Genomic DNA, 12,962 nt, shown 5'->3' on the forward strand with positions numbered 1-12,962 from the left:
TATCGCAGGATCCAGAAAACCACCATTTACAGCAGTATTTCTAGTCTATTTGTTGCCATAGCAACCAGAATTTTTGACGTAGGAACAAAATGAAATGACGTGCATAATGTCCATATTGCCACCTATCCATGTTTCAAGTTTCATGAAAAAATATTAAGAACTTTCAAAGTTATTGCAGGATCCAGAAAAGTGTGACAGACAGACTCACAGACAGACAGACGCACAGAGCGCAAACCATAAGTCCCCTCCAGTGAAACTGGTAGGGGACAATAAACCATGGAGCTAAGCTCTGGGAGGATCAGGTTTGTGCATGTGTCTAAGGTATAGTCCTAGATTTACCTGTGAAGTCCACACATGATTATCTGGAACACATATTCTGCCTTTATGGATATTTTTTTTTAAGGAAGTCTCTTATAAAGGAAAAATAGTCTAGCCCTTTGCATGCTGGGAAATTTGTCGTCTGCTAAAATGTCGTCTGCAGAATTTCTAAAATTAGCATTTTCTTCTTTTTTTTTCAAAGAATACTATCAGAATAGCAAACAGTTTGGATCCAGATGAGACGCCACGTTCTGTGGCGTCTCATCTGGATCCAAACTGTTTGCAAAGGCCTTCACAACTCGGTTCCCGCACTGTAAGGGCTAGGTGAAAAGTGTTGCCCTAGTGTTTGTGGATTGTACAGGCTAATCTGGGAAGATAATTTATGGACATGCATTAAGCCCAATTTTTCCAGACACCAACTCAATAACTGAAAACTTGTTTTCTAATCCAGTTTGAACAACTGGTATATGTTGAACATAAAGACCTGCTTTATTCTCAATAAATATGATAAATATAGAGTATTTCAATATATATATTTCCTTTTAAACAGACAGTTTCCACAGTTCGGAATCCACTGTCACATTTTAATAACATATAGTCATTAAGTTATATAAAAATATATCTATCAAATAAAACAAACAATATACTACTACTGTTAGTCTGAAAATGAAACAACACAATTATTCAATAAATACTATGAAATTAAATTTTTTCGTCCCAATGAAATTTCGTTGTTAAAAAAACAGACTTTTTCATGGACACTTTAAATCCGGGATTTATAATGTCGGAAAAAATAAGGAATAAGGTTGTTTAGCTTCTGATATATTTAAGTTAAATTAATGGATCAGTCACCCCACAAAATCAACGAAAATTAATATCCCACAAATAATGATTATACAGTATTCCAAACAATTATAATTCCAATGTGCTTGTTTTGCATACTCTGTTTAAACCCAAGGCTTGGAATCCGACCAATAGGAGTGTTACGTCGCCTCATGAACTGGTGCAGGTCCATCAGGAACGTCTGCTCATCCTTGCTCACCTTCCCCTGGTCGATACGGAAACCATTGCGAAGCGGGGTTGCACGGGAACCAGTCTAAACAGAGATGGGAACCAGTCTGAACAGAGATGGGAACCAGTCTCAAAAGAGATGGAAACCAGTAAAAACTGAGGCGGAAACCAGCCTAAACAGAGACTGGAACCAGTTTAAACAGAGTTTGGAACCAATCTAAACAGAGATGTACCGGTAAACCAGACTGAACAGAGATTAACGGGGTTTGGTTTCAAAAATCTCGCGTATTTAAGAGTAAATATACAGAATATCTAAGCTTAAAATAGAAAAGCCGGTTTTAAATAAGCAAACACAAAAATTGGCTTCCAAGACAAAGTTTACTTTGTTTACGACCTTTGTGTTGGTATGGTTTAAAATCCACTATTTTCACAATGAGAAATATAGCAAGCATATACATCAGATTGTAATTGTGTTTATATCTGTGAGTTTTTTTAATACATGTTGTAAATAAAGGCAGATATAATGGAATAAATAGATAACTACATTATTTGTGTTTATAAAAAATTTTTTTTCACAAGTTTACAATCTTTAGACACTGAGATGAACAACTAGCCATGGGTATTTGCATGTTTTCTGCAAACCATGACAAATGATTGTTACCCTGACTTTGCTGTTGGCATCATTCTGTGCTGAGAAGCTTGAAGAGCAACTGCTCTCCTCTGACGAATCATTGGCAGGGTCCCGTTTCAATGATGATCCCCTACGCTTCTTTGGGCGACCCTTAAAGTTAGGGGCTGAAAATGGAAAACTGAAAATATGAGCCTTATTCTGGGAAAATGGAGTTTAATGCAAGTGCATAAAGTGTCATCCCAGATCAACATGTGCTGTCCACACAGGCTTATCAGGGATGACACTTTCTGCCTAGAATGAAATTTTGTTTAGAAGAGACTTTCCCCAAAGAACAAGATGCGTTTGTGAAACACAATGTCCCCCTATATGACGTTTGACCTTGAAGGATGACCTTGACCTTGACCCTTCACCACTCAAAATGTGCAGCTCCATGAAATACACATGCATTTCAAATATAAAATTGCTAGCTTCAATATTGCAGAAGTGACATTACATGAGCAATTTTGACCCATATATTTGACCTTGAAGGATGACCTTGACCCTTCACCACTCAAAATGTGCAGCTCCATGAGATACACATGCATTTCAAATATAAAATTGCTAGCTTCAATATTGCAGAAGTGACATTACATGAGCAATTTGACCCATATATTTGACCTTGAAGAATGACCTTGACCTTTCACCACTCAAAATGTGCAGCTCCATGAGATACACATGCATGCCAAATATCAAGTTGCTATCTTCAATATTGCAAAAGTATTCGTAAAATATGCGATTTGGGCCACATATATTTGACCTTTTAGCTTGAAGGATGACCTTGACCTTTTACCACTCAAATTGTGCAGCTCCATGAGATACACATGCATGCCAAATATCAAGTTGCTATATTCAATATAGCAAAAGTTATTGCAAAATGTTAAAGTTGGCGCAAACAGACCAACCAACAGACAGGGCAAAAACAATATGTCCCCCACTACTATAGTGGGGGACATAAAAACTTCATTAAAGCAGAAAGTATTGTCCCTGATAAGCATGTGCTGACTCGTGACCAAACTGTGCAAGAGTTCAGGCTGGTCTGAAACTACACTGGCTGCATATGGCATAAGATCCATTTACACATGAAGCGCCACAATTTTATTTAAATTACACTAATCTGACAAAACAACTTCTTAATATGAGTGCATATATCTATGGTTTTGAAGTACTAATAACAACTAGAAATGTGTTACAGTCACAGAAGCCCCACCAAGACATGTTTTGACACTCTTTGGACACTAGAAGGACACTGATGAATCCATTATTTATTCTACAGAAGACAGAAAAACAAAGGTGCATAATACAGGCAAAACTTGTTGCAGTCAATTAACCTTTTGTTGAGACCATCTACAAATTATTGTTATTAACCTGTGAACAATTGAGAGAGATTTAACCAGCATTTAAAGAGGAATTAAAACACAAACTTTTGGGAGTATATATTCTACTTTATCAAATGACAAAAGGTGATCAACAAAATTGATTTCTGTCTAATCATTTAAACATTAAGGACATTTAACTGTGTAAGTTTGAGCAAGATATATCTGGGACATGTATTTAAGGAGGAGTTGAAAACACCAAAGTTGGAACTCTATTTTCTATAGCAGAAAAATAGACAAACGGCCATAATTCTGCCAAAAATCAACACAGACAAAATTCCTACCATTACAATCATCTAACCATTCAGGTGATTCAACTGTAAAACTTTGCGCTAGATCCACCCATTAGGTAAAGAGGAGTTGACGACACAAGCCTCAGGCAGCTAGATATTATATAGTGGAAAACACATAACAAGGGCTATAGTTCTGCAGAAAAACATCACAGCCTAAGCGCCTTTCTAAAAATCATCCACAATTAAAGTGATTAATTGGAAAGTTTGAGCACCATCCACTTAAAATTTAACAAGAGCACCGCCTTCTGGGTGCAGACCGCTCATCTATGTTTCTTTTTAAAGGTGAAGGGACCTATCTCAATACTTCAATCAAAAAAGATGGTGGGGTGGGGTGGAGAGGGGTGTATAGTGTGGAGGTGTGGTCATTTATGACATTATCTTCCAAAAATAAGAAATATAGATGCAAAATAAAAAAGAAACATTGGAGGGGGACAGATTCTTGGGTGGGATAGTTGGACAGTCTTTCAAAAATTAAATATATGATATATATATAATTTATAATTTTTTTTTTGGGGGGGGGGGGGGTTTAGTGTGAGGATGTGGTCATTTTTAAGATGATCTTTCCAAAAAATGCAAAAAAATACTCTTTTTTTTGGGGGGGGGGGGGGGGAAATCCGGGTGGGGGGGGGCATGGGGGATGGTTTGGGTGGAGTCTATTGTGGAATGTCAGGCAAGAGTTGTTTTGTCAAAGTATCAATCAAATCTGATTATAAATAACGAAGTCATGGCAATTTTAGCACAATTTAATTATTTGACCTTGAGAATCAAGGTCATTCAAAGGTCAAGGTAAAATTCAACTTGCCAGTTACAGTACCCTCATGATAGTATGAAAGTATTTGAAGTTTGAAAGCAATAGCCTTGATACTTTAGAAGTAAAGCGGTTGTAAACACAAAATTTAACCATATATTCAAAGTTAAGTAAAAAAGGGCCATTATTCCGTCAAAATGACAACCACAGTTATGCAACTTGTCCAGTACAGTCCCCTTATGATAGATGGTGAGTGTTCCAAGTCTGAAAGCAATAGCTATGATACTTTAGGAGTAAAGTGGACCAAAACACAAAACTAAACAAATTTAAATTTAAGTATAAAGGGGCCATAATTCTGTCAAACTGCCAGTCAGAGTTACATAACTTTGCCTGCATAGTTCCCTTATGATAGTTAGTAAGTGTCGCAAGTATGAAAGCAATAGCTTTGATACTTTAGGAATAAAGTGGACCTAAACACAAAACTAAACAAAATTTTCAATTTTCTAAGTATAAAAAGGGCACATAATTCTGTCAAAATGCACGCCAGAGTTATCTAACTTTGCCTGCCCAGTCCCCTCATGATAGTAAGTAAGTGGATCAAGTTTGAATGCCATCGCTTTAATACTTTATGAGAAAAGTCGGCCTAAATATAAAACTTAACCGGACGCCGACGCCAAGGTGATGACAATAACTCATAATTTTTTTTCAAAAAATAGATGAGCTAAAAGGGAGTTCAAAACACAAGTATGTGTGTACAGAAAGCCACATGCAAGTGCAATACTTAACCCTTTACCACTAAGATACGTATTTTGACCCAATTGCAGTCCTTTAGAAACTAAAATATAATTAAGGACCTTTCTTATTTTATTCAAGTTTTGAAGGCTTCATTTTCAACCCTAAGGTACTGATAAGCAGCAAACAGCATAAAACCTGAACAGATTGCCAATTACTCGCAGGCTGTTCTGGTTTTATGTTGTTTGCACATAGCCATTTTCACTTTGCTTCTGACTGGGAAAAGGTTTATGCCTCCTACTCATTGGGGCATAACAAGCATCAGATAAGAAATCAATCAATTCCAATAAATCAAGCATACCTAAGTGATCACAGCGCAGTTCAAAGTCATCTAAATCGCTGTGCTCAAACGTATCTCGGCAGAAGTAGACTCGGTTGTTTGCATTGGCCGCAGCAAACCCGCCCACTGCGCAAACGAGTACGTGCTTCATCCATTTGTCCTCACAGTTCTCGAGCCGTTTCACCATGCAGCGATAGCGACAGTAGCGCGGGTACGTCATGACGACCACGCCTGGCGACGTGTCCTGGTTGCTGGGCAGCTTTTCTTCTGGAATTATCAATTTTTAGTACCAGTTAATCTAACTAGGGAAATCAAAATATATATTACTTATCTGCAAGCCATTGTCAGGTTTCACAAGACTTAGCAGAGCATATATGTCATTGTTTTTTTGTGTCACATTGCTTTATGAAATGCGAATAAAACTGGTTTAATATGCACAACACTGATTCAATGAAAACAATAATGACAGAATAAGAATGTGAACACTACTGATTGAATGTGAACATTAACCCTTTGAGTGCTGGAACCGAATTTAAAAGGCCTTTGCAAACAGTTTGGATCCAGATGAGACGCCACAGAACGTGGCGTCTCATCAGGATCCAAACTGTTTGCTATTCTGATAGTATTCTTTGAAAAAAATGAAAGAAAATGCTAATTTTAGAAATTCAGCAGACGACATTTTAGCAGACGACAAATTTCCCAGCATGCAAAGGGTTAACAGTGAAATGTGACTGTGAACAATAATAATTGAATATGAATGCAAACAGTATTAGTCCAATGAAAACAATACAGGTGAAGTACTAAAGCAAACAATACCAGTCAATGTGAACAATACCAATTGAATAAGAACAATATAGTTGTCATGTGAATGCAAATAATACCAGTTCAATGTGAACAAAAACTGATAAATTGTAAATGTGAACATTTATTTCATTGTGTAACATTTTTAAATAATGGGGCAATACTCTGTAAATTTTTTTATAAAACTTTGTTACAAATAGCCTCCCTTGCATTGAAACGGGTTGCCAGAACATGCCAACATTCTTTGTGACCTTATTGAACCAGAGATTGTTATCAAAACGGATGAAAATTACATACATTATATGCTTCACCAACAAATAGGGACATAAATTAAGCAATTACTTTCACATAATTGTCCAACACAAACAAATTACAAGTTGTTATATGTCTGTTGATGGTAAATTAGCATAAGCAATTAAATATACATCATTTATGGGTAATTTAAGAATGTCATTCAAAGAAAAATATTGTTTTTTTTTTTTATTATTTGTTTCGACGTAAATTATGTGCAGACAACAACACAACTTAATAATATATTCTGCAGCATGACATTGCTAGTAATGTCAATAAGTTTTAATAACAGAGTTGATTTGGATTTTAAACTAAAGAAATTGGAAGGCCTTACATAAAGACTAAATGTTCATTAGATAAGAATGGAGTTAAATCCATCTAATAGTATGTATGTCCATGACTGGAGTGTTAAGTGGCCAGGCTCAAGTTGTCCCACAATGCCCTAGTGTTTCAAATATGTGCAAGGATAAAGCACTACAAAATAGATAACATTATTTACAGACTTAATTTCCGGTAATTACATAAAATCTTTGGTAAAATATTTTGCCTACAGATTTAAACTGAATTAATTATATTTTGTTTACTTCAAGTATGTTTAATGATAAGATGAGATGATTTAATAGACAATAATTTTAGTTAAGTATAATTTGTATAGCAAATAATACCAGATCAAAAGATGCCGTGGGGCATAAAAATAGATAAAGTTATTTACAGATATTAATTTCCGGTATTAACAATTTTTTGTAACATATTTTGCCTCAAGATTTAAATTGAATTAATTATATTTTTTATTTCAAGTATTTATAATGATAAGATGTGATGATGAGATGATTTAATAGACAATAATTTTATTAAAATATAATTTGTATGGCAAATAATACCAGATCAGTAGATGCCATGGGACATAAAAATGAACAAACAAACAATTAATAAAATTGTGACTTTGTCTGAATAAATTTACCAATCAACAATACTCATTTCGTTACATGTAAACATGCTTCTCAAAATATGTTTTTCCAATATAGATAAACACAAAAAATACTGATGCTATCTAATGAACCTAATACACACAATACAAATTGCAATCACATGGTCACACAAGCGTATCAACTCAGTTCAAACTTAATATATTTATTTTCTACACTTTAAAACATAATAATTCTCAATGAAACAGAATAGGCCAGCAGTTATATTGGACAAACCATTAAGCAGCTCAAATTTCTAGTAACTGTGTTTCTACATTTCATCACTGTATGCAGCCTTTGAATAAAAGGTCAAATATTTAATTTTTCATTTCCCATGCATTTGGAGAAAAAACTACTACTGGCTTGGTTTTGAAAATAAAAGTGAGGTTTGAAGAGATTTATAGCAGTTGACAAGCATATATAAGTCATCAATTAGTCATAAATTAATACTAAATTAACAAAAGTTAAGTTATAAATGAACGATTTTAAAAGTGTTAATCTTTGGTTGATAAGTGATTTTATTGATTTCTGTTTATTAATGTTTGTATTTGTTGTTGGCTTCTCGCGGCAGTATTTTTTAATGAATATTGTTTTTTAATAAATGAGGTTTTAAGCCAAATCTTAACTGTACAAATATTGAGGGTAGTGCGCAAAACCTGCGTATCTGATACAGATATGTAAAGCAGATAGATCAGTTTTACGCTCAACACTCATAAAGGAGCATGACAAGATTGCAAAAGCACTGATAGCATCAGTAAATGTTACTATGGAAATCAAAATATCAAATGTTCATCTGCAAGCCCTAAGGCTTGCAAGGCTAAGTATAACTGTTATTGTTTTTATGTGCATCATTACCATTTTACCTAACGAGACACTATGAGAAAACTGGGCTTTACGCATGTCAATGGAGTATTGCCCCAGATTAGCCTGTGCAGTCCTCGCAGATAAACCTTGGATGACACTTTCTGTCTAGACTGCATTTTCGTTGAGAAGAAACTAAAAAAACTGCACAGGCTAATCTGGGACGATACTTTACGCACAAGCCCGTTCTTCCCAGAGCAAGGCTAATAGGCAAGGGTATATAGGACTCTGTTCCTTTAATTATTTACTAAAAGGACATGCAGATTCCCAATATACTGTCCCAAAGTGAGAAGGCCAAAAAGTTCAAGTAATTACAAAGTGATTGATTTGTACGTATAATCACTACACCAGTGTTTGTTTTTCAACATTTTGGGGATGGTGGCCCAGTCCCTTTAGATCGAGACAAATCGCTGCGTTTTTACTACAAATCGGAAATAAGTGCTGGCTTTTTCCATTTGGAAAGGGGCTGAACACCGGAACCCAAATTTGAAAAAACAAAAATACTGTACACTGATGTGAAAGTTAAGGTTTTAATACTTATATACACCCTCTTTTGAACATCCATTACCACTAATTAGACTGTAACTGATCGTTATAATTAACTCAAGGCTGTAATTTCTAAACAGATCAAGATAAGAAATAATCAATAAAATGCAAAGGTTACAATAATTATAAGAACTGTTTAAATAAAAATAAAAAAATAAATAAAAACATGTAATGGGCAAAAATTTAAAATCAAAACCAAACGAAAAAATGCAACCGGATAAAGACAACCTCACGGCTGATTTCAATAATATAATAACACTTCAATCGCTGACACAAATCAGGTTTTCTTATTGAAATATCATTCCGATTCATCAGCTAACATTATAAATGTAACAAACACAACAATTGTTTCAAGGCCATCATGTCAACTTAGACACATGTTGTTTGTTATTATTGTACTAACTCTTTCAGAGCTGGAACCGAATTTTGAAGGCCTTTGCAAACAGTTTGGATCCAGATGAGACGCCACAGAACGTGGTGTCTCATCAGGATCCAAACTGTTTGCTATTCTGATGGTTAATTCTTTGAAAGAAATCAAAGAAAATGCTAATTTTAGAAATTCAGCAGACGACATTTTAGCAGACGACAAATTTCCCAGCATGCAAAGGGCTTATGTTCATATAAACATGCATACTTTATTGTGCAGGTTCAAGATTCTTCTATGTGGTAAACATACAGTTATTTTGCTTGATATTATAATGATTAAAAAAAAGAAGATATTATTATGAATTTAACATAATGTTGTTTCTTGAGCAGATAGTTTAATGTTTAATAACAATAAACATATGAATATTTAAACATTCTTTCATAAATATTACTGAATGGTATTGATATTTGTTGAAGTGGATAAATAGAATAGACTTTAAATAAGTCAATTAAGCACAGACCATTTTACATGAAAGAGAAATAAATCAAACAACTTTATCAAATGTTTCTTTAACAAGCTGTCTTATATTCATTGACAACTTTGGCACGTTGCCAGACATAACAACAGGATTTAAATGCATAGAAAATGACAAGATTTGTTTGTTGTAAATTGCAAGCAGCTTGTGTTGATAATTGGCTCATTATTCTTACACAATTCTTAACATGATGGCCAAGTGATAAAATGTTCATGGGAATCAATGATTATTTTTGTTCTTTTGCCCTTATAAAACTTGAATACTGTATCATATATCTTGCTGATATGAGCTGTGATCTGAGAAAACAGGGCTTATTGCCCGTGTGTAACATGTCGTCACATATTAGCCGTTGCTATATGCACAGGCTAATCAGAGATGACAAATTTCATTTTCATGGATTTATTCGTTTCAACTAAATATCTTCTAAATGAAAATCCAGTGTAAGAGAAAAGTAACCTCTCTGATTAGCCTGTGCAGACTGTACAGGCTAATTTGGGACGACACTTTAAACACAATGAATTAAGGCGCATTTTCCCAGAGCCTGGCTCAATTATCATGGGGGGTAGTGATGAATAATCCATGATTAAATTTTCAAGTAGCTGTATTGATGAAGTCCTGCAATCCTAAACATTTCATTTCACCTGCCATAAGTTCTGACAGTTACTTGCCTGAAATAAATTCAGTTGTTTACAGGTACATTTGATGACACTTACAAGATATTTTTAACATTTCAGTTAAGTGTAACCCAATAGTCTGTTATAAACAGTCAATAGGCTTGCGAAGGTTAAAGATTTCATTGTGTGAAATTCATCACCGCTTGCAAATTTATTTCAGTCACATGAGAAATATAAATCTGTAATTTATCAAAGTTGTGATAGGATATTAACATATTTTGAAATATACAGGGACAAATAAACATGAAAGTTAATTTCCTCCCAGCGTCTGCATGAACAAATGATAACTCAATTAAATTCATTTAAATTAATTTAGCAATTTCTTTTGTTCAAATACAATAATAGCGTAGAGAAGAATTTTAGTTCTATATGAAATAAATACCTTTTCCTACAATACAAATTAAATATTATAACATTTATGTGAAAATATTTCATATGTTATTCTATCAAATACATTATCAATATATACACACACTTATTTGATAGGACATACATAACATAAAAATCTTAATTAACAAAACTGACAACTAAAAAATATTTGAGTACAAATCTTCAATGGCCATTGGAACATTAAAGGTTTATATTATATCATAAACATAAACAAAGAGAAATGCTTCATTGATTTATTGGCCATTATAGATCACTGAATAGATAAAAACTGATTATCAGCTGTGTGTATGTATATTTAATAGAGTTCACACAGGTTTATCTCAATTTAGATGCAATTACTCAAAGTTGATAGCAAAATATGTCAAATAGAATCTGGTTACATTTAAGTATTCGTGGATTTGTTGATTTTGTTGTCATGTTTGTAATAAAAACAAAGATGTATTCACAATAAAGGTTAATTAACAAATGGCAAAAAAAAAAAGAAGTAATAAACAACAAATAAAAATATATGATAATGAACAAGTTCACATAACTTCATCACTGTTATATGCAAATAAAAATTATGAACAAGCAAATTAATTATTTTGCGTCTAGTCAAATTACTTGACAGCCTTATTTACCAATTACCTTACACTTCAACTCTGACAGTCATTACCATATGAAATATATGAATCTCATGTATATATCAATGTTGTCAACATGTATATTGTATAAAGTAGTGTAACTGTACACTGATTAAACAGAGGCCTGGAAGTTATATTGACAAAGTGGCTATTGAAGTGTGAACTAATATCTGAAGCTCTATCAACACTTGTTCTAAATAGCAGTCATATATCCCTTGTTAACCCAGGCTCAAAAACAGAAAACCACAGTGCTTTCTATTTAACTCAGTATTTTTTTATCTCATTGACTGACTAAATCTTAAAAGCTTCAAGTGTGCAAGATGAAAAACAAGTCTAGTTTCACAATGGATTTGGTTTCTAATCCACAACTCTTCAACAATAGATGCGTGCAAAAGTGTATTAAATGTCCGCTTCCTAAGAAATCAGATAGAGGTTTCTGGCAGAGTGATCACAGAAATACAGGGCAGATGATAATATCCAATTCAGTGTATTAAAGACTTTTTATGTGTTACTCATTTCAGATGCTGATAATAATTTAGTGCATGTATTATGTACTCTTCCAAGATATTTATGCCTGAATGAAATTCTAGTAAATATTTAATTAGGTTAATAATTTACATCTCTGAAAAAAATATTATGGTATGTGATAATATCCAATTCTGTGTATTATTTAAAAGCTTTTTTATGTGTAACTCAATTCAGCTCTCAATAATATTTTTCTGCATGTTTTATGTACTTTAAAAGAAATTTATGCAGGAATGAAATTCAAGTGAATATGAATCAGCTCGATAAGTTACGTCTCTGAAACTAACACGTTTAGATCAAGAACTACGACCAGCTCTGTTACAATTTAAACCTATATGTTTAAAAAATAATAAATTGACATATAAACCTAAAACTTGGGTGCGGTGAATATGTAAATTAACTTCAAATATGATTTAATAAACTCATATTTTTTATGCATGAGTTCTAACAGAGTAACTTAAATTATTTAAATGTTTAAAAATAGTTAATTTTAAGAACAATGAAATTTTAATGAATTGTTAAAAACAAATATATTTGTTAATATTTGGAACAAAAACAAACATAAAAAAATAAATGATAGTATAATTCAGTCAAGAACAAGACAGTCAATGGAAAAAACAATATCAGTAACAGCTGTTAACCAAAAGTGGAAACGTTAACATTTGAATCAATAAACAATGTTATTAATGAGTACCCTGACTATATGTGACAACCTATTCTTAAACAAGATAGGAATATTGCCTTAAATTTTCTGAACTGCTTTTATTTGAATAAACCACTTGAACATCTCAGTACTCAGAACAATAGTACAAGGCACTGGAAAATAAACTGGAGCACTTGAAAAAGCGGCCATACAAGTTAAACAAATAGTGCATCCATTGAATGCACTGAATCATTTT

General features: G+C 33.4%; 1 protein-coding gene across 6 annotated transcripts in view; it reads right to left on the reverse strand.

Moving 5' to 3' along the window:
• The window catches only part of LOC127842412 (AT-rich interactive domain-containing protein 5B-like), a 44,770-nt gene that overhangs the window by 23,443 nt on the left and 8,365 nt on the right, over positions 1-12,962 (reverse strand). For all 6 annotated transcript variants that reach the window (XM_052371902.1, XM_052371900.1, XM_052371904.1 and 3 more), the window contains 3 exons: positions 5,507-5,752; positions 1,991-2,124; positions 1,261-1,414 (listed from right to left, as the gene is read on the reverse strand). In XM_052371902.1, coding sequence (XP_052227862.1) covers positions 1,261-1,414; positions 1,991-2,124; positions 5,507-5,752 — 534 coding nt within the window. The remainder of the gene's footprint in view (positions 1-1,260; positions 1,415-1,990; positions 2,125-5,506; positions 5,753-12,962) is intronic.

Source organism: Dreissena polymorpha, chromosome 8 (genome assembly GCF_020536995.1).
Source record: "Dreissena polymorpha isolate Duluth1 chromosome 8, UMN_Dpol_1.0, whole genome shotgun sequence".
Taxonomy (NCBI): domain Eukaryota; kingdom Metazoa; phylum Mollusca; class Bivalvia; order Myida; family Dreissenidae; genus Dreissena; species Dreissena polymorpha.